The sequence below is a fragment of the Oreochromis aureus genome, linkage group 2, assembly GCF_013358895.1.
Source record: "Oreochromis aureus strain Israel breed Guangdong linkage group 2, ZZ_aureus, whole genome shotgun sequence".
NCBI lineage: Eukaryota > Metazoa > Chordata > Actinopteri > Cichliformes > Cichlidae > Oreochromis > Oreochromis aureus.
In genome coordinates this window covers 17,607,238-17,630,511 of record NC_052943.1, presented here as the reverse complement: position 1 = coordinate 17,630,511, position 23,274 = coordinate 17,607,238, and the positions used below count along the sequence as shown (strand labels likewise).

Sequence of the window (23,274 nt, the reverse complement as noted above, 5' to 3'; positions counted from 1 at the left end):
ACGAAGGGAGGAACCATATTCATCATATTCATTTTCACCTAAAACTAGTGAAATGTTCTAGCTTCATTGACCTTAATTTGCAAAATAAAAATTTGGTCTAATAACACTAAAATAAAATAAGTTAGAATTTGAACACTAAATATAGTAAAAACAACAGATATAAGATGACATTTTGATGAGATAAAATGTATATGGGCTAAAATCTGGTATCTGGGTATGACTTGAATCTGTCTCCAGGTAATATTAATTAAGCTGTAAGCGGTAATCTCACCAACAATTATAACTGAGGTAGCACTGAGGTACCAACAACTGGTAGTGACAAATGTTTTCAGCGCACAGACGCCATCACAGGGTGCAATCTTTATTTGCTGTGACGTCAAACGCAGTCGAGCATTTCAAGTACAAGAGCAGAGACTACATACCTCTGCCAAGACTGAAAATTCCCTTCACACCATGCATGAGCGGAGTCCCTTTATCCAGAATCAAGAGATTGGTTTGTGATATAGAAGTTTGTGTTCCTTATCATCATTTTTTTAAGAGTTAAGTGTTACCCTGTGTTGTTGAAGAAACAGTGAAGAATCCTTCCATGAATTCCTGCATCCAGATCCAGTCTGATTCCAAAACATGAGCACCTTGAAGCCTCACTTCTCTTAAATGTATCATGCAAATCCAGAATTATGAGTAAACCTGCTAAGAAATGTACAAACTGAACCAATAACTCCATGATGTCATGTTTACAGTGAAATATATTCAGTCTGGATAAATGCCTTGTTTGGATGCCCACGAAAAACATCTCATATATAAAGTGAGAGCAATATATGACATGACATAGAACACAGAAAAATGAAATAAACACCAACAAAAGAGAACCAAAAATCACAAAATAAGCAACATTTCAGCCTTATAAATGAAATGAAATGAAAGAAAATGAACAGGGATAAACTTGATGAAGCCTCTTTGTATATGTTTAATTTATTTCTCTTAAACTTTTAACAATATCGAGTCGAGTCTTTGGTGCTTTGTGCCTTTTCTCAGGGCTGCTGCTGTTGATGAGTGCGACTGTGATAAGTTAGACTTTGCAGCTGCCAGGGCTGAGAACAAAGAAGGTCTGGACCAGTTTGTCCAGGACCGCACTGTCATTGCTGCCCTCAATGATCGCCTGGTCAGGCTGATTGAGCTGGTGAGGACAAACACTGTAACTGCTGCCTTGACAAATGAGCACTTTATTTTCCCCTTTGCTGGTTTCTTCTGTGTATACCTCACTCTATTTCAACCTGCGCCCTTTAGGCTCGTTGTTTTGAGGACGACAATGAGTCTCTTGAATGTCAGATCATTGAGTTGGAGGAGAAGCTGAACAATCGGCAGGCCTCTTCCAGCATCACCTCTACTGTGGCGGTGCCCGACCACAGCCTAGATGCTGTGGTGGAAAGACTGCGCAAGCAGAGGGTAGGTGCTGCTGGGTGTGTCTGCTGCATGCCTAAATGAGGTTTTCTCATATCAGTCCACAAGCACGTCTCACGTCATGACATCAGCTGGATCACAGTTTGCACAATTGTGGGCAGGTCTGATTTACAACCTTGTCAAGATCCGTCAGTGTCTGGCTGTTTCTCCCCACAGGATGAGATTCTGAATGACACACAGGAGCTGCAGAAAGAGCTCAAGCTCCTGAAGAAAGACTACGAGAAGGCGTCGCAGCAGAGGGTCTTCGTCCGGCAGGAACAACAAGATGTGGCTGAGGTAATTGTATTTGGCAAGTATTCTGTTGGTATGCATGGAAATCCCATTGCTGCTTCAGAAAAACGGTCAGGAGGGAACTCTGCTCGACAAATAAAGAATAATTTGTGCTTTTTTTTTCAAAGGGCTATAAATTTATTTGAAGATTTGGTTATAACAGTAGGTTCAGTTCCAAAAACTTTGGAGAGAGCACAAGCATAGGGTCAAATTAAAGTCAACAACGTTATTATTTGAGTGTTTATATTAATGGATGGTTGATGATCGAAGGGAGCCAGCTGTGGATTGAGCATCAGACCAAGAGGCCTCCTAGATGAGGAGGAGACCCTGAGGAAGACCCAGGACACACCGGAGAGATTATGTTTCGTAGCTTGATGCATCGGTGTCCCCCAAGAAGAGCTGGCCTCTGCTTTGACTGCTGCCCCCGTGTCACCGACCACACAAGAGGCAAAAAAAAAAAGGATGGATGGTGATCATAGGCCCAAACACAAACGTCAGGATTCATCACAGGGTCGTGTTATCTAATCTGTCAAGGCTACAATTTCACTTGAAGTAAAATTATTTAATTAGAGCTCAACTCTGAACTGAATCACAACATTTATTACTGTTGATCAAAACTCATAAAACAGAGGCCAGTGGATACTAAAATTACACACGAACACACACTATTGCATGTTATTAAAAGCGGTTTGCTTTTTCTGCCACTACTAAAATATCAAATATTAGCATTATAACATAAGCTATCTCTAGCTATTCCTAATCACAATTATATCATAGAACTTGGTTATGCAGCAATGGATAAACTGAATTTATCAGTTAAAGCAAACAAAATGCGAATGAGTTCAAAAATTGTGGTTTATTTGATAGCTTTAGTACTTTCAATGGTTTCAAAATGAAAGGCGAATGAGTCATTAGTGTTACACAGATAATAAACACCGAACATACAAACTAAAAATAACTTGACATGAAGTTAGAGCTTTGGATTTTACCTGAGATGCCCACATTTTTACCACCAGAATTACTGGGTACATTTTCTATAATGTCAGAACATCACCTTTTTAAGACCATGCATAAAAGGTAAAGTCCCAGGTCTTTTCTGTTGTGCTGGTGATGCACAGTTTTTAATTTTGCAAATGTGAAATCTCAAGCAGCAAAGTCTATAATGTGTAAAATTGCCCTTTAAATAAGTTTGGTGGCTGTATCACTTAAATATGTTAGTATTAAATCAGTTCCTTAAAACTTGAGTATGAACCACAGCGTTTTCTCTGTGATCTGACCCGTGTTGCGAGAATCTACTTTGAGCACTAGGTGGCAGGGCTGTCAAGCATCTCCACCTCCCCCTCCATCCAGCTGACACCTGGCACAGCTGCTCCTCTGTAGTGCTGCCCAGTGGGTTTTGATCACCAGCAGTCACACAGTCTGGGCTGGTGGCCCACTGCAACCTGAGCCACCAAACTTTTCTTCCCTCACACATGCCAGAGCCCATCGTTTCCTTTCCAGAACCAGGCCAGATGCGAGGGAGGCTTTCATTTGTGCCTCACAGATGTAACGCAGGCTGTGATATGGTGCCGTAATGTTCCCGCTGGCTCAGTTCTGCAGTTCTGAATTGGAAGCAGCTGCAGGGTGACAAGACTTGGTGGGAAATCGGCAGGGAGGTAGAGGAAGAGCAGAGATGCGGAGGAGAGGAGTGAATACTACACAGATCGGCCCACAACAAGCTGCATCTCTGTCAGCATAACGTAAAAAAGCCACATTTGGTTTGTTTTAGAGCATACCGCTGGCTTTTGTGTGGTTTCTATCCTATTCCATCATCAAGGATTGCACATTTCACCTCCTCATTTAGATTTTCTGTGGCTACAGAAAAACAGAGTGAGTCTGAATGGATGAATTAATTTAGCATATATGGAGTTCAGATTCCTTTAAAGGTAAAAACAAGGTCAGAATTACATTAGGAGACATTCTTTTGGTCAACATTTCAGCTCGTTTTAACCTCATTGGGATAAAAATAAATAAATGGAGAGCACTAATCAATATTTTTATATTAAACATGTCAGCAATAATACACGTGACAAGGCACCACTCATGGTGAAGACTTAAAGCTCCGACTCTTCTGAAGTTCAAACGGGGAACGGGAAGCAAATTTAAGTGATTTTGAATTTTTCCTGGTTGTTGGTGTCAGATGGCCTCATCTGATCTATTAGGAACCATACTTAGGGTTTACAGAGATGGTACAAAAAATATATATCCAATGAGCAGCGTTTCTCTGGGAGAAAATGCCTTGTTGATATCAGAGATCTGAAGGGACTGGCCTAAATGCTTTGGGGTAGCAGGAAATCAGCAGTAACTCAAATAACCACTGGTTAAAATCATGGTATACAGAAGAGCATCTCTGGAGCACAACATGTCAAATCTTGAAGCAGATGGGGAACAACAGAAGAAAAGCACACTGGGTATCACTCCTGTCAGCTAAAAACAGGATATAGAGGCTACAATTCACACAGGCTCACCGAAACTGGGCTATATAATGTTGGAAAACTTTCCCTGGTTCTGCTCCAACTTTGGATGGTAGGGTCTGATTTGTTTTAAACCAAATGAAAGTGTGGACCAATCCTGTTGGTTCAGGCTGATCGTGATGGTGTAGGGATTATTTTGAACGTGAGCATCTTTGAAATGCTACATGTTTTTTGTATTCGATAACAAACCATGTCACAAAGCTCAACTCATCTATAACTGGCTTCTTAAACACATTATTGAATCCATTGTACTCAAATGGTCTACATATTCATAGATCTCAATCCAATCCAGTAAAGCTGACAAATTTGCAGCAACTGTGTGACGCTATCATGTCAACAAACATGTGTAAGACACTTAAATTTGACCCAACATGCTTTTCCTTATTGTCTGCTATACTGTTACAGTATTTTCAGTTTGAGAAAGTCAGTCGGAGCTAAAACTGCTATATAAACAGAAACGGCTTATTTTGAACAGTGAATCATGCAAAGCTACCCTAGTAGAATCCAAGAATTAAACTATGGATCTGGAAATGGCAACTTGAGTAAAAGAAATCTGTGACTATGTGTTAACACTATGGAGCAGCTACACAAACTACAACAGGTTTTTTTCTCCAGCTCAGAGAGTTCAGCAGCAGCAGCAGAAGTCAGTCCAGTCTGTTTAATCTGCTGCAGTACATCACTGACCCTGCCACCCTCACAGCAGGAATCCACAACTTCACCACCAAACTCTCTCTTCATGTACCTAAATGTAAACACAGGCACAAACAGTAATTGCATTCAACACCAATTAATCCAGTTCTTTAAAAAGAGTAGACGAATTCAGAACCCCTGCCGGCAAATGGATTGGGTGACAAGGCTTTTGTGTCTAGTTAGCCTCCTTCTCATCTTCTTCCTCCTCCTCCTCCCTTTTCCTCTGCATTGCGGTGTGTATTTGCTGTTCAGTGACAGAGTGGCTGGTGCTGATGGTTCTCAAAATTGGTCTTCAGGGTGGAAATGTTTTTTCCACCTGTGGTTTGATTTAGTTAGCAAACTGCAGAGCACTCCTCAGACACCTCCAGAAATTAAGTTCAACTTCTCTGTTAACTTTACTTTCTTTTAACAGGAAGTGGATGCTGTGACAGCAGAGTGTTTGGCTCTGAGGGAGCAAGTGACTATCTACGAGGAGCAGCTGGCCAGCATGGAGACCCTGCACAGGACGGTGAGAGAAAGGGAGTTTGTAGCTGCAGGCTGATGAAACAGGAACAGTTTATAGTCACAGAAATGGCTCAAAATGTAGCACTTAGGTCAAACCGGAGTGTTGGAGGAATGCCCAGATTTGCAGCTCTCGCGACCTTGGTCACCTTGCTGAAGAGTTGTAACCAGAAACGGCCACGACAACAGAAAAATATGAGGAGAGCATTCAACTCAAGAATCATAAAATGACTTTTTTTTAAGGGCTTTGTGCTAAAGGCAGCCATTACTAGTCTTTTAATGGGAAGGAGGGTGTCTTTGGACTGTTACTTTTTTTTTTTTTTTTTTTTTTTTTTTTTTTTTTTTTTTTTAAATTTTACCTCAGGGGTTAAAGTGGGATTTGTTTAAGTGGTGGTGGAACTTAAAGATGGGCTGTAGCAGTGCAGCATGGAGAAACCAGTTACTTAGAAATAAGTCATCAAGTGATCAGTTGAATTCAACAAGATATAAGCAGTTATTTCATGAACTGAATTCCTCATTTTCCAACACATAGACATTATAAACCTAGTATAAAAGTTGAATCCAATCAGCATTTAAAATATAAATAAATATAAATATAAATGCTGAATAGCCTTTAAATATAACTTGATGTTTGCTACCTTTGATGCAACTTCACATTGTCCATGAGCACCACAGCCTGCTCTGTATGAGTCCAACATGACATCAGTTACTTCACCACAATACTGCAAACTAATCGACATAGCATGCACTAAACTCTGTCAAGCTGTTAGTAGATCCACAGTATCCTCATGCAAAGTTTGAACAACATAAATTTAGTGTTTTGCAAAAATATTTTCCAAAAACATAATTTAGGAACACATAGATCAAATACCTGATCTGAAACTTTAAAATGAGTCAGGGCATTACATATAAGATTTAAATTTTCGTGTAGAGCATCGACAGCCACTTTGCATCTGCACCATGAACAGATCACAGAGATAAGAATAAAACAGGGATGTGTTGATTGATATGTGAATGTGCCAAAAATTGTCTGTCTTTAAGCTGTTTACTTCTTGACCTATAATTGATCAAAAACATCCCTCTCCTGAATGGTATAAATTCATTTTTGAGGCAGATTGAACATTTCTGTCTCAATGTAAAAGCTGCAGTCAGGGTTTGGCAGAGTAACTTTTATATTTTGTTTATTTATCGAGGTAAAAACTCTCAGTGAGATAAAAACTCGTCAGTAATATGCACCAACCTGCAGATTTAATTCCTCATTGATCGAAGATGCAGGAACACCTTCCTACTGTTCTGGGCATTTTACAGCAAACAAACAGGATTTGATTGAATTGCAGACTTTCAGTTAAAACAAAAATATTGCACAAACTTTTGACGAATTACAACCAATTTAATACACAAATATAAAATCACAAAAAAGCATGTCATTGTCCAAAAACTTGGTCATGTGAAAAAGAGAGTTTTTACTGCAGTCCTGTGAAGAACCGAGTAAACTTTGTGCTTCATGAGCTTTAGCAACGACAACTTAAAGTAATTGTTTTCTGTGTGATTTTATCAGTCTCTCACATCGTTGTGGAGGAATTTTGGCCCAGTCTTCTTTATAACGCTGCTAAGGTTTCACCATAGCATTTCAATCAGGTCTGAGAACAATATCTGAGAATAATATAAAAAATATGCCCATATTTTCATATCTGTATGGTAAATATGAAAGAACAACCAACTCTGGGTTTGTTAAGCATGACAAGTGGAAACAGGACATTGAAGTTGACAAAATCTGCTTTCTGCTGAAGCTCACTTGCTGTGAGAAGAATTCACTGGTTTATAAAGGATTTTGTGCTAGTATCAGATTGTCATTTTATCCTCCAACTCTTGAACGTGCCCCACAAAATAAAATGTATTAAGTAGTTTCACTTCGCTCAAACAACCACAGTCCAAAATTTTGAACTACTCCTTTAAAAAAAGCACATGTTTGCAGCCATATTCTGTACACATCCACGCACACCCCCAGCCCTCTGCACCTTCTACAATTTTCTCCACCTCACCAGGAGATGACAGACGCACCCCGGTATCAGATCTAGAGGCTGCAGGCAGAGAGAGAGGGAGGCAGCTGAAGCAGGAGCAGCTCCATCACTCTGTGTTTTTCCTCTGCAAAGCCGGGCCGCCCGGCGTTTAACACACTCCCTCTGGGACACGCTCAATAACTCCCCGTCCGGGAAATGCGGCTGAATACCAAATGAAAACAGAAGTTCCCTTTGTTTTATTAACTGTTGTTATTATCGCCACTTCCAGATACCTCACATTCCCCTGACAAATCGGCAGCCATGTCGTTATGTAGGTGCAGGGAAGAGGAGAAAAATGTTAGTCTGCCACTGCAGCTCTGTAGCAGTTCATTTTCTCTGTAACTGATGTGAGGCTGCAGACATGCATGTGGAGGGCTTTGGTCTCTGTGTGTTTGTAGCAGCGTTTAAGACAGAAAATTTACCTGAGTATACTTCTACTGCACAACACACATGGCGGTACATTTACTTGTTCCTGAGTGTTTTTTTTTACTGTTGAAGGGGTGACCTATATCACAGACCATCTGAAATACACTAGACATCTATGGATATAATAAACATACATATGTGTACTAATTAATAATGCAGCTGACACATTTTCATCAATAATGACAAGGCTCAATTTTAGAATGTAATGCAAGAAGTCAGAGCATTGGCGGTTAGGTGTAATTGTAGCAAACATAAGGTCATATTGACCATCTATTCCAAATGCCCACACAAGTAATCACATTACTCCTGTATTTCTAATCATTTTAGACTTGTTACATGTTTCTATATAAAATTGTTTTAAATGTCAGGCATCACGTTAGGTTTCTGCCTTAGTGTGCACTTCTTGCATGAACACTTTGGTTTTGCAGGGTCTTATAGAATCAAACCACATTAAATCAGTCATACAGGTAAATAAACAATGACAGGGACTTAGTTTTAGACAGAGATAGTAGCTCTCTACAGCTGGGGCTGTTGAGAAGAGCCCCATCAATAAGCTTATAGAGAGATGAAACTGATATAAGTTCAGCTTATTTGTGTGCACTTCCATAATAATCCTACTTTCTCACGTGGCCCCGTTGGGAAAAATAATTGCATGCACACCCCTGGTTTAAACACATAAAATATGTAAACTGATGACATGCAAAATTATAACAACACATTTAAAGCAGCACACCAGTTTTAAAGCAGGATTTACTGAAAAATGTTTATTTTCTAGCAGTAAATTAATCCAACGCAGAAAAATACACTGCAGTACATTGTGCTGTGACTCTCTGATCTTACAGCTGGGATAAAATATACACTTGGGTTCAAACCCAGGGGCTTCTCCAGAATTTTTCCATATTGGTGGTGGGGGTCACTGAAAACATTGGGGTGGCACATCAAAAACAGAATTTTCAGTTTTATTATGCTGTTTTCAAACAGGTTACTTGAAAAATATGGCAAAAACGAGAGGGGGAAAAGAATTACATGTCTAGTTGATTTCCTGTTATTAAAGTTGATATCACTGAAAGTACATATGAGAACCAAGTAAGAGTTTGAAATCCATGATCATCTTTTTTAACTTGACTTTTAACTGATTGGTTGGGACTTCCAGTCAAGCATACTTCAAGCATACGTCCTCTCCTGTGCTCACATTTATTAAAATTATTACCAACATAGGACAGTCTTGCCAGGTGGGTCAGCAAATTTTGGGGGGTGGCCAGTGCCCCCTCTGGCCCCCTCTTTGTGGCGCCACTGTTCAAACCTCGGGAAGCTTCAGTTCACATGTTCTCCACACACTTGTTTAGATTTTCTTTGAGATCTGATTTCTCCCGCCACTGGAACAACATGTTATGTTATTACTTATTACCAGGGCACTCCTGCAAATGAGATTCTTAATATCAAAGGGTTTATGGAAGCTTGTTGCCACCACTGTTGTTTTGCTTTGTTTTTTTTCAGAAGTTTGAGTTAGCTGAAATTTTCCTTGCTTAAAAAAAAGTTTTAAAAAATATGTATTTGTACACAATGTTCATTAATATTGCTTTCACTAAGAACAAACAGATCTAAGTGTAATGTTGCAGTAGTCTAAATTTCATACAACTGCACCACCCAAAATGACCTGTCATACCTCAAAATCATTGTGAAGTTAGATGAGGCTGCTTCTTTGTCCTTTGCATGATCAGTATAAAACTTGTGCTTGTTCATGTTTCATCTTAGATATCCTAAAAGCTCAGACCACCTCTCAGTCAAAGGACAAAAGTTGAGACAGAGTTGATTTGGACACGTATGAAGAAGAGATATTGGATATGCTGGCAGAAGGATGTGCAAAATATAGCTGGCAGACAAAGAAAGAGAAAAGTCATAGATGATGATTGTGGATGTATTAGGAAATATTAGGAGCTGCATTATACAGAAGTAAAGTAAAGTGCAAGTTTTTAAAACTGACATTAAGAACAGTGTAATAAATGAATTTGTGTTGTTACATCTCATTCTTGTGTATTTGTATGTGTTTCGTCTATGAGCAGACAGTGGAGGATATGCTGGAGCCCAACGAAGGGATCACCCGGGCAGCAGTGATTAAATTTGGCAGCCCTGACATTGCTCCGGCTTTGGATGTAAAAAAGTACTACTGCCAACTGGCTGAGACACTCCAGGTACAACACAGAGTACATGACACACAAAACCCACAGAGAACCACACCAATACCATACACCGGACGATCCGAGGGGCTGCGCTAAGGCCCAGTTATTAACTGTGAATCATGTAAAACTGCTCTAGTAGAGCCCCAAAATGAAAACATGGAGTCAGAAATGAACATAATGGTGGTTTACAGGGAAAAAACATGTATTCAATACATTACTGAGGCATATAATACAAACAAACAAGAAAATAATGTATGTACACCACTGTTAGCAGCTGCTAATTCTCCAGCTGTTAAAAAACCTAGTGAGAAATATAACAAGGTGGGTCTCATTAGATGTTGAGGATAAGAAAAAAAAAAGCATGTGAAAATATGATAAATAGGCATTCATGGCTTCACATGCTGGATTAGTGACAGACATCAGTTGTGGCCTTACAGTGGCTCGCAAACTGTGGGTCATACTACATGTTGGAGCTGTACTACAAAAGGAAGTTTTGTTGAATGAACATAATCTTTGTGGTGAAAATTAACTAAAAACACAATAAATGAGTTTGTTAATGCTATCGTGTTGACCGTGTTTCACAAAAGTTAAACCTTGTTCCTTTAAAACTTGTCGGGTAAGTGGGAACAAGCCCTTTTTCTTTGCTTCATATCTGGGATATGCCACAAACGCTTTGCAGAGCCACCGGGTGAACACACATGGAAACACACAACACAGCTGCTTGAGCGTTTTATGATCTCAGAAAACTAAACAGTTGTCAAACTTTTTTTTTTTTTTTTTTTTTTTTTTTTTTTTTTTTTTTGGCCATGCATCCTAAACAGGGCACAAAATGCTTCCAACAGAAATTTATCTTGTGTGGTTTTAATTTCACTTGATGATATGCTCTCCAGCTCACCAGCCAACCTGTGCTGAGTGATTTCGTGACAGGATAAAGTAATGTGTTACAATCTAACTGTGTGTATTGGCCGGACGATACCATGGGACGGAGTAATGTGAACAATAAGGTTGTGTTACTTGGTTGTTTTTTAACAATTCTAAGTACCTTCTGCGGTTTATATATTGGTGCAGGTCTTTCACTTCCTGTGGGTTATTTTATTATTCTTGAACTGCCTCTATTTAAATAAGAGATCTGAGTACTTTCACTTCTGACACTCTCTCCAGTGACCAGTTCCTCATCCTCTTCACGATTAACCCCAATATTCTCACCGCACCACCCTCCCTCTGTCCCTCTCAGCTTTCACAAATCACACAACGAGGCTCTCACTTGTTTTCTTTACCTCTTAACACAACATCGGGGAAGAACTTGGAAATCAGAGGTGCTGTTCTGGACCCGAACAGAATGCCTTTGTCCACCTGTGTGTGTGTGTGTGTGTGTGTGTGTGTGTGTGTGTGTGTGTGTGTGTGTGTGTGTGTGTGTGTGTGTGTGTGTGTGTGTGTGTGTGTGTGTGTGTGTGTGTGAGAGAGTGTCCTGCATTGGGGTCAGACTGTAGCTCCGGTGGGTCTGACCCTCTCTGAGGTGAGGATGTCTGGCTGGTTCAGAGGTCAGGGTTGCAATCAGACTGCAGGCCGCCTTCCCAGGCTCCTTAGCTGCACTGAAGTGCACGCTGGTGTGTGTGTGCATTTAATTTTGAGACATGACTAAGGGATATCTGCCTGTCTACGTGTGTTTCTTGTTCTTTAAAATGCCATCTATTTACTCTCTCCCTCCCACTCAGGCTCTTGCCTCGCCAGCTGGACACCGTCCTGTCTGTGCCTGGCCTCGATTACGAGACGCAATTGTCTCGATGCTAAAATGATTGCTATTGGTTGTGAGCAGTAATGGTGATTGCTGGCGGACTCCTACACACCTGTGCGCCCTCATGATTTGGCTAATCATGAAACCGGTGTACGCAAGGAGAGCTAGTATGAGAGACTCTGATTGCTCCCCCTGCCAAAGTGCACTTAATTACTCAAAAGAGAGCAACTAAAAGATCTCAGCAGCACTGACTTCTCATCTTGTGTCTCTTCAGTATGAGTGCGGTGCAGCCTCCTCTGCTGTGGTCCGCAGTGGTGACGGAAAGGAAGTGGAAGTGGCAGGAACTGGAGGGTCAACGGTCAAAGACTTGACAAAGATAAAGGATGTCGGTGAGATAAAGATGCTGGTGAGTGTTCTCCCCCTGCCCTTTCTTTAAAGGGTTAGTTGAGCCAAATTACAAAAAGCACATACGCTTAGCATAGTTTGTTTGGAGTAAACTTGAGCTTTACATCAGGACAGGGCGTTTGGGTTGCATTTGCCAAGCTTTTGAGTTCTTCCAAACCTCATGCACGAAAAGGAAGCTAGTTGATCCAAAAAAAAAAAAAAAAAATTACCCATTTTATGTACGCCTACAGCAACTTATATCTGGAACAAACAGTCATAATTAAAGCCAAAAGATCATTTGCAGTTTATAGTGTAATAGAGCATAACATTATGTGATTGTTATGTTTCATATCTTTGTTTTGGCCACATATATTTGGAAACCAGACTATGATTAACATTCCTTATGAATGAGTTATATATTAAATAACGCAGTGAATTGTTCTTCAACATATGCTTTTGTTTGCCACTAAGACATGGCCTGAAACAACTAATGTTAGGGAAACCATCCAGCATCATACAGTAAGTTCTACAAGTAAGTGTAACAAGAATCATCCCCCTGCTTCTTTTCATAAGGAAAGAAGTGTGAGGCGAGCAGATATGACATGTTAAATATTTTCCCGGCTGAAATCATACCAGACACAACACACGCCAATGGCAAACGGGGTCAATTTTATTCTTTTTATGCATATACCTTTGATCTGCTTTCATATCAAAAACATGTGAAACAGTAAGTACCAAGTTCAACATTTGCAAATCACCTTTAGCAACGTGGACTAAAAGTAACTGTTTTTTAAGTGACTATATCAGTGTCATTGTCATTGCTGTGGAGGTACTCCTCGGTGTTGCTTTGGTTTATTGAGATTTGCATGAATTAGTTTATGTACAGCCTTTTTTAGGTCCCACCACAGTATTTTAATTGGGTTGAAGTTTGAAGTTTAACTGTGTAGCTCTGTTGTAGATTTGCTGGTGTGATTTGGATCATTGTCCTGTTGCATGACCTAGTTTCAGCCAAGCTTGAGCTGTAGGAAAGTTGTCCTCACGTCTGAGTCTATGATACTTACTCTGCTATACAGAGGGCATCATGGTTGATTCGATGACTGCAAGGTGCCCAGGTCCCGTGGATGAAGAACAAACCCAAATGATCACCTCTCAGAGTGACATCTGATAGGCCGTGTTTGGTTTTAGGCGAAATATGGAACTGTGGGTTATCCTCAGAGATTATCTGTCCAAAGGACATATTTTCAGTAGATTTGTGCTTTGCTTAGACAAATCTTTGCAAATCTAAACTGCGCTGCCATGTTGTTTTAGAGTGAACAGGCTGTCTTTTTGAAGTTTCTTTGAGCACTTCACAGTCTGACTTTGAGGTGAATTTGCTGGGAACATTCCAGGATTGTGTTAACACAACTTTTGTCTCCAGACCAGGAAACTGCCCAAACCTTTGCTTTATAGAGGTGGTCACATTTGGTGACGATCAATAAATTAAATAATAAATGATTAGCAGCACCTGGCTACTACTTACTCTCTTGATATGGAAGCACTAAAGGTGTACTGAACAGTACTGTGAAAGAGTCCTGTAAAAACTTTTCTTTTTTTCTGCATGACGCTATGAGAGTGATAAAATCTTCTCTTGGCATGAAAATAATTATTTTTTGTTTTTTTTTAAATGCTTTGAGCTCCACAATCAACACTCACTTGACTTCTGCCTCCACACCTGTGAGAAATATAAAATCAAAGCGGTCTGCAGGGCTGCTGATTGCAACACCCGATTGAGAGAATATTTTTTTGAGGTGAAAAGAGCTTTACACATCATTTAAGTCCTTTAGTTACTGCCTGCTGATAGTGATCTTCCCATAATACATTTTCAACCTCTTTACTGAAAAAGGAAAGGGGTTTAACATCTATCAGCTGGCTCTGTGTCGGTCATCAGCTCCTAAATCAGATGTAATGGTGAAAATGAATGGTTTCCCACAGCAGGCAAAGGGAGTTGAGAGCGGCTGAGTGACAGCAGAGCAACAGTGTGGGAGATCCTGCTGACCAGAGTGTTTACTCTGCGGACATTTTCAGCAGGAGATGTGAAGAGCTCGACTGCAGCTCAGACAGGATTTATTGCTCTCTGTGTCCTCAGTTATATTAAGTACAGTCTTTCAGAGTGCCTGCAGTGTCATAGGCGTCTTTAAACTTCTCACACACACACTGAGTGGAAAGGAAATAAACCTTAATTTGTCATCCTGCTAGCAAAAATAAAATGCCAAGGGAGCAAAGATGCTTTGAAGGAAACAGACAACAAAGTGAGATGCAAATGAAAAGACAAACCAGGAAATGGTGACTCAGGTAAAAACACCTCTTATAGTCCACCTTGGTCTTATTAGCATCCATCAGTGGTCTGACCACAGCTGGCACCCAACCACATCTGTAGCAAACATGGTGGTTTGGTTCTCATTAGTGTGGCTCTACCTTTCAGCTCTTTAAATAAACATCGAGCCTCTGTAACCTCAGCACAAGTCTCCTAACATCATCTACTTTTCTTTAATATTCAGCCTCACTTTTGCTCTGTCCAGGCTGACGGATGGACAGCACGGCCTGATCTGCTCTGTTTCCTCTTCGTCTGTGATGGATGCCTCAGGTCTGGTTTCTCACTGAGAGACAACATGGCCAAACAAACAGATTGCAGTGAAATCAGGCCTGACACACAAATGTATATAATAGAACAGACTCTGATGGGTTTATCCGCCACCGCTCGCGTATACATACAAGGCCAGACTCCACTTATCATGCCAAGGAGAGTAAGTGAGTCACACAGTTTGGGAAGTCTCCATCAGCCTGTGAGTAGTAATCGGGTCGTCTTCTGGTCACATGATCTGGCTGAAAGACAAGCAGGACTGCCTGGATCCCCATCTGGCTGTGACAGCTAATTGTTAAACTTCAGTGATTGCTGTAATTACTCACGGCGGGGGAAGGGATGCTCCTCAGTTAGTTTGTGGTGAAAGTAAAGTAACCTGTTCTGTCTGTGTTTGCTAGGTTAATTTGCATACTTCAGTTGTAGTTAGAGCTCAGTTTTAATCCATGTTTTCAGTTAGTAATGATGAAAAAGTGCCACTGGGACTGATGGGAGTAGCTTTAAATCGGAGGTATGTAGTTGTTAACTAAAATACAACATTTTGCCCGGTTAATGTCAAGTCAGGAGGCTAAGGAAGTAATTATAATTCCTCCTGAGGGGGGTCATAATTGTGTGAACCAAATTTCATGGCAGTCTATCCAATAACTCCTCAGATATTTCCTCTTAAAAACTTCAACTTTGTAGTGGCGCTAGAAGAATTGTCAGGGGAGCACCAAATTCAGCAGAAGTCGCCATCTGGAATCAATGAATGTCTGTTCAATATTTCATGACAATCTAATATACACTGATCGGCCACTACATATAGTATTGTGTAGGTTCGACTCATAGCACCAAAGCAGCTCTGATTGGTCAGGGCATAAACACAGGTCCAGATTTTGATCTGGGAAGTTTGGAGGCCATGGAAAGGTCCCTGGCTCTGTGTCATTTTTGGGGGGTTTAATAGACCATTATGTCCCACTAAGGGAGGTTGCTGCCATCAGGGGGTGATATGGGAGACATGGGTTGTGTGTGTAAAGGTTGGTGGCAATTTTTAGGTGGATGTGAGGTGTCAAAATAACATCCACAGGACATTTTCCAGGAGAAGATCGCATTGTTGAGAGAAAAAATTGTACTATTCACATCATCTGTCAGTGGTTTTAATGTTTTAATCTTTCCTAAAGTCATTAGCAAGGACCCTCCCAACCCTGAATAAAATAAAAACATTTGTCTGTAATGAAACAACAAGCCAGGTCAGATGCTATGATTTGGAGAATGCTTTACTTGCCAGTGGCTCCTTGGCCTGGCGGGTCTCTCTCATATCATCCCACTGATGTATAACATTCAACTTGTTATGGTGTTGGCTGCCATGTTTATAACTATCGATTTATTTTTAAATATCTAGCAGCAATGGAGAAACATTAGCATTCATCTGAGTCCTATTTCTGGCCATCTGACAACTACAAACTGACAACTAACATCTGCTCTGGTTTTTGGCCTCATTTGTTGACAATTTTTCTGAAGTTCAGAAGTGAGACCACAGCCGAAACAATCCCCTTCCATTTGTATCTCTATAAATGCTTAAATGCTCCACATGTCTATTTCTTCACGTCTCCATGTTTTTCTCAGTTTGTAACTCTGCTTCAAAGCAGTCTTCATGTAATGTGAAATGCAGTTTAGGGCTGATAAGAAGGCTGCCATTTACCAAAGGTTGAAGCTCTTTGTTGTCTTACTGAAGTGCTCCTCAGCTGCTGTTCTTGAACTGAACATGAACATGAGGGCTCTAACATGTTGTGGTATGGGATTATTACATTATCGGTAACAAAAGAATTCAATATACAAGTAATTTTGCAGATATGTTCAATGAATAACTCTTTTTCTTTATTCCTGAAGATTTCAGAGCTACAAAAGGAGCTTGCTGAGCTCGAGAAGCATAACGAGGAGTTGGAGGACGAGGTTGAAATGAAGAAGGCTGCATACATGGATGAGATTGCTGATCTAGAGGTATAACAGGGGAATGATTAATGCAGTTGAAACCTATATTCTGTCATTCAACTTCATCCTCTGCTGCTCTGTCTGGGTGTGTGTGTTATTAGGCAACTTTAGATGAAATGAAGTGTCAGAAGGCCAATTTCCAAGAACAGATGAAGGAGCAGTGTGAAGACTATAAGTTCCTGCTCACTCAGAAGATGGCCAGAGACATGGAGATTGCTGCTTACAGGTCAGGTGGTTGATGTTTTTAATTATACTTAATAACAGTAAATGCAAGTAAAATTAGATAATCTAATCAATTTTGCATTGTGATAATAGAAGATAGAACTTAAAAACTAGAAATTAAAAGTTTTGGTTGTGCCTTGGTTTCACTTTTCATAGCTGGAAGACATGTGACAAAAACAGTTTCAGTTCTTGAAACCATTTAAGAAAATTTGCCCCATCCTGATAACTGTACATGAGATGAATTGTCATGTAACTGACCTGTGCTAGGTGTATTAAGACTTGGGGAGGGTATGCATGCCATTTCATCTTTCCCTTGGTTGCAGTGAATGGCCTGACCTCAGGGTCAGGCCATGCAATGCTCATCTAACAGCTAAAGCTTGGCTAAAACTGAGTCATGCAACAGGACAGTGATCCCATGACTGAAATGGCTAAAAAAAAAATCAATAAAACACCTTAACAGACCTGTGCATACATGAATGCCTGCAAATCTCAGTGAACTGAAACAATGACTTAAAGAAGAGAAAAGAGACATTCAGAGAATGATGACATGGTTCTACGTGCTGTTGAATTAGGAGGTGTACTTTGTTTTTCACAGGACTGCATAGACACCTGTAGAAACTTTATTTTTCACATGACTGTAAGTCAGGTTACAGTAGCAGCCTCAGAAGGGTATTCCAGATGTTCCTTTCCTCAGCAGCGTATTCCAGTTCTCCAGTATCCCAAGGCTCTCCCAGTCTAGACAAGATATACAATCTCTCCAGAGATTTCTGGATCTGCTGTAGGGTGTGATCAGAGCTCCAGGCTCCCTCTGGATGTCTGAGCTCCTTACTGTATCTCTGTAATCCCATTTTATATTACAGTGAATTATAGATGCAGTCTAGGCATCCATTACTAGTATGAAGTGATAATGCTCAGATTTACTCTGTTTCAATACTCAAGGTTTTACAAACCAATCACATCGTGACGATATTTATGTTGGATACAGTCTATAATGGAGTCGTATATAAATGGTTGCAATTTTGTATCCCTATAAAGCAACTTGTTACATTGTATATTCGATAGTTATTATTGGACTCTAATGTAATAATAAAACTGATAAAATGGTTCAAACGGTAATGGTTAAATCTAATAATTTAATAGTTTATTAATTGTAATGCATTGCGGTTGATAATTAATTAATTCATAATTGATTTTAAGCATTTCCAATAATAACAAGGTCAGTAATTCTGCTTTGTTTTTGCGATCATGTATTTCAGATATTGACTTTATAGCAGTACTTTAATTTAACCTTAAAAGTTAAAGCACTATGATGGACTGTAATGTACAAGTGCTTATCCACGCCTCTTTTGCACATTTAAAATGAAGAGCTTGCATGAATATAAACCTCTGTGCCTTCACGACCTTCATTTCAGGGCTGCTGGTTGTTATTTTTAAGGGAGACCAATAAAATTTTAACACACACACTATGCCACACACACGAGAAGACTTTGGGATGACTTGGTTTAATTGTTAGTGAGACTGTCAGTCAAGAGGACAGCCGTGTCTGCTGGAGAAATATTCCAAGAAAAACACTGCATCATTTGATTTCACTGATTAGTTTGTCATCCCCTGTTAAAGGTGCTGAAGTCATAAAGTCAGCTGCCGTAATATCTGATTGCAGTTAATATCTACAGACTCTGAGGCATACAGTGGATTCTCATCTCTGTGGTAGAGGCTAAAATGAAAACAGATGTCTGCCTCAATGCTCAAAAAGGTGCCACATAATATTTAAACATGTCAGGAGAAATGAGCTGTTCGGGGCAAAGCACATAATGGCCTTGAGACGATTTTATTAAACTGAAATGAGCTCAAAGCTCTGTTTACATTTGGAATTCTTCAAAGATGAGAAAATCACCAATATCCCAAAATCTTTACATGTTCGCCCTCTTTTTATAAAAGTTCTACTGTGAATAATGCAAGGAGTGTTTCCACAAGATCCGGTGTATAAGCCCAGTATTGTCCAAGCGCCTCATACAGTGCCACCTGGATATCCGCGATGTCCATTATAAGATATTCCTGAACACAAAAGGCTGACATCACGGGCCAACTGGGGTCACAGGAAATGTGCTGTGGTTTCCTGTGCGCGACCTTGAAGACGTTTCATGTCATCCCCTCTGTTCATTGAGGTTGTTTAACCATCTGCCATCCTGGTATGTGGAGTGACGCACTTCAGCCATCCCTTCCCGCTGCCACAGGCTTCCTCCTGGTCCTTCCATCACCCATCCAACTGCATCTGACCCCAGGGGGCCCCCAATGCAGGCCTGAGCTCAGACCCTCAAAATACCTCATTAGAATGGGCAAAGAGGACCTCAAACTGACAGCACTATGTGCTGGGCCTCTGCCAGCTCTTCTCCATGCCAGCCTGTTAATGTCAGCTCACCCCCCACCCACTCCGTACACACATTTACAAATTCGCCACAGTTTTAATTCCCTCTCATTACCCAGCAGACTGTCCCAAAGACACACGGGCGATGCCAACTTCTTTCCTTCCTTTCTTTATTTACTAGATGTTTTGTCATCCGTGATTAAAGCCATGAATAAGAAATGAAAATGGGGATTGTTTATTCTCTCTGTGCCGTGGCAGACTGTCTGCACAAAAGACCCTAATGACCCCGGGCTGCCGTTACTGGGTGGCTTATCGCCTGTGAAAGCACCTCAGAGCAGTTTGGGCAGATGCTCCCTACTTTTGCTCACTGCTAATGTGATCCATATTACACTGTAATTCTCTCTACTGTTCCTTGTGGTCTGCTCCTGCTGCTCCATGACACAGCAACAAGTAGCTCATCTAAGGACAAGATCCTTTATTCACTTTACTATAAGTTAGGTTTAGTTTTTATATTACCGATATATCAAATGACTCCCCTCTTCTCCTATTGAGCTTATTATTTTCATTTTCTATCCAAACCTAACATATTCAAAATTTTGTTTCAGTTTCTCTGCTCTCATCACCTGTGTTGCAGTTATGTAGAAAAAGCATAGAGAAAGTGCTTGTGTGAATGGGTCACGTTGTATAAAGGGCTTTAAATGCCTATGTAGAATAGAAAAGTGCTATAGAGAACTGGTCCATTTACCATTTACATTCATGGCCACGACTGTCATTGCATATTGGGCTTTTAATGAACTGTTGTTTCTATGAACTGTTGCTTTGCCTGGGTGGAATGATGGTACAAAATATGTCTTCAATGACTAAAATGGAATTTGAATGTATTTTGGATTTTTTCAGAATTATACATACAGGCTTAAATATATGCATACACACTCACTAATATTTGGTTAAATGTCCCTTAGCAAATTGCTCCTTAAACAGATTTTTGTAGCCATCAGCAAGCTTCTTGGCAGAATTGATAGAGTTCATTGATATTGGTTGGTGTCTTGGCACAGGCTTGACTTTCAAGCATAGTCCACAAATTTTTCTTTAGGGTTGAGGCTGAGGCTTTGGGCAGGCCATAGCAGAGACTTAATATTAGCCTGTTCTGTCCTAAAATTTTTCTTCAGCAAGATTTTGTTTTGTTTTTATGGGAAGCTGCTAATTTCAGTCAAGCTTGAAGATGCTGATTTTGGAGCAGAGGCTTCAATCTGGTTTGGTACCCTCTCAATTCAGGATGATATAAAACTCACATCACTGTAGACACTAATGCAGTTTCCAGTTCACGACAGGCTTGAGCTTTAGTGGTTCTTAGGCTGTTTTTAATCATCCTAACCAATTTCCTCTCATCTGACTCAGTCTTCCTGTCTTCCGCCTATCTGACCTACCACATTGACTTCACCCTTTTTGTGTATACAGTCAATGCAGTCGATATTATCCTCGGAGATGAAAAACAAGTGAAAAAGTGTTCAACTTAAATCCACATTAAATCCATTCAAGTGGAGAAAACCATGACTTCAAATGCTGATGGTACTCTATATGCTAGTTGTGGAACTGGCAGCTTTATAAGATGATAATATGTCATGTTACATAACAATAACATAAAATGAGGGGCAAAAGTCCTGGGTCACCACAGCAGCTGCTCAGCCATGGAAAGGCATAACACAAAGTTCCCGGTGCACAGTTTGTGTGCTGATGTCAATGATGGAGGATGTTTGGAGCTCTACAGTTACTGAGTCAGCAGAGCAGTGAAGGCTTTTGTGCATCATGCCGCTCAGCACTTGACGATCTGCTTCTGTTTTTTTTGTCAGCTACTTTGGTCTGAGTGTCTGTGTTTCCTAAAGTCTTCCGTTTTGCAATCACTTACAGTCGATCATGAAATATCTAAAATGAACAAATTTCACAAGTGACTTGTTGCAAAAGGAACTTCCTGTTTAGCCAACTCATTTGAACTGCTTGCTCTTTCACAAATGTTTGTACAGGCTGCCTGCATGGCTAGGTGCTTGATTTTAAACAAGAAGTACCTTAGCTTATTTGTGTAAACTCTTTTTAGGCTTTTATTGAAGTTAAGCATGATATTAAATGAGTGATGAGCTGTTTACTTGACTTGTCTAAACTAATCAAGTAACTCAGAAAATAATGTTCTATTCTGGATCTGCCAACATATGACTAATTAGTGAATGTCATTCCTGCTTCTGTGAGTTATAACCTGTGTGTTGTGTTTTTATGTGCTTCTGTTGTTCAGGAGTCTAGTGGAGGAAGAGGAGGAGAGACTGTGCAGCCTGTGACTTAAGCCTGAGTAGTCAGATCGGCTGTCCTGAGTGTGGTTGTGCTCCCCAACACAGACAAAAGGCAAACGCGTAAAAACAGACCCCAATTCTGCACTTCGATGAAGCTTAACGCAACGATTCGGCAATTTGAGCAGACGTAAACTTAGTATGACAGATTAATGCCGTCTGGAGGCCTACAGTAAGCCGGGCCATTGATTACAGGTCTCTGGCAGATGACCCTGATACTCCAAGAAAGATGGAGCTGTCTAAAACCGGTGGGAGGATGGGGGCTGTGGGATGAGTGTGTATCCGTGCAGCGTCTGGAAGGGATATTTCGTTAAGTGGGGTTTTATCTTTACCAGCTCTCTGATATGACTCATAAATGCTTTGTCCCCTCTTTGTCGAACAAGACTGACACGCAATCACAGATAAACACACACACACATGCACACACCCTCAACGGTGCGGCTCCGCGGAGTCATTCCTGCTCTGATATCACCTCGTCCATCACTCAGCCTCTGTCTGGCTCTTAACCTGCGACCCCGTCACTGGTAACAAACATATTGACGGCTCTCTCTTCGGTAACTAAAAGCGTCTCGCCTTCCCTTTGCTTTTTCAGCCATACATTTGTGTTGGTTTTGACGGTCGAGAGTCCAGCGTGCTGTGTTTGCTTTTCAAATGGTTCATGAAGTTGTTTTTCTGCAGCTCTTTCAAAATGAGCACCTGGATCTTTCCACAAGAAAAACTCTGTGTGATTAATCATCGCTTCTTTCAAAAGCAGTGTCCCAATTTGCTGTCGTTTCGGGAAATAAGCATTCGGTAATACATTCCCCAGTAATCTTTTCCTTATTTTCTACACAATGTTAAAGCCGTCTGCGATAAATCATTTTTGGTTGCTGCCTCTGCACAAGCATCAAAATGTACTTTAGATTTAAATTGAATAAAACTAGTTGCTTGAGAGATCAACCCACGCTGTGTGATTTCTTTTGTTAAAACTCCTGGTTCATGAGAACCCCTTGTGAATCCTCAGGCTTAAGACTTTCTCCCATACTGTAGAGCATAGTGATTTATGTTCAGTGAACCTTCTTCCAATCATCTTCATGCTTAACGTGAGATTTGCACATTCCCAGCAATTAGCGATCTCAAAGGCTTGTTAGCTCTGGCACAAAGATGAAAAATGCTGCTAATAACTGATCAGATAAGATTAGCCACACTCCATGAACTTGAGCTCAGTGACTGGGGAAGTGGTTGCGTGGCATCGGTGACTTCTTTAAATGTCCCGACATGAAGAATGGATGGCTCAGAAAGTGTTTTCTCAGAGAATAGGAGACACAGGGTTTATTTTTTTTAGTGTTTTCTAAAATTTAAAGCTTAACAACATCCCAGTGCTTCCAAAATATTCCTCATACTAAAAATGTAGCAGGAACTACACCCTAACATGCCATATTTTAGGAAAGTCACCCTCTTTCCTGGTCTTGTGCATTGTTGCTATGTACAGGAAAAGTGATGCTGTACACATCCTTACCCATTTCCTCACACAGAACAACCATCGTTAGTGATTATGGAGTAA

The 23,274-nt window shown here is 40.5% G+C and overlaps 1 protein-coding gene across 1 annotated transcript; it reads left to right on the top strand.

The window, feature by feature from the left end:
• Window positions 1–1,077: 1,077 nt before the first annotated feature.
• Window positions 1,078–22,658, top strand: vimr2 (vimentin-related 2). Its single transcript, XM_039598297.1, has 9 exons — window positions 1,078–1,180; window positions 1,288–1,446; window positions 1,618–1,737; window positions 5,347–5,442; window positions 9,985–10,113; window positions 12,111–12,242; window positions 16,707–16,817; window positions 16,910–17,034; window positions 21,680–22,658. Exons 4-9 carry the CDS (start codon window positions 5,422–5,424, stop codon window positions 21,720–21,722), a joined length of 561 nt encoding a protein of 186 aa, XP_039454231.1. The 5' UTR covers window positions 1,078–1,180; window positions 1,288–1,446; window positions 1,618–1,737; window positions 5,347–5,421; the 3' UTR covers window positions 21,723–22,658.
• The last annotated feature ends 616 nt before the right edge of the window (window positions 22,659–23,274 follow it).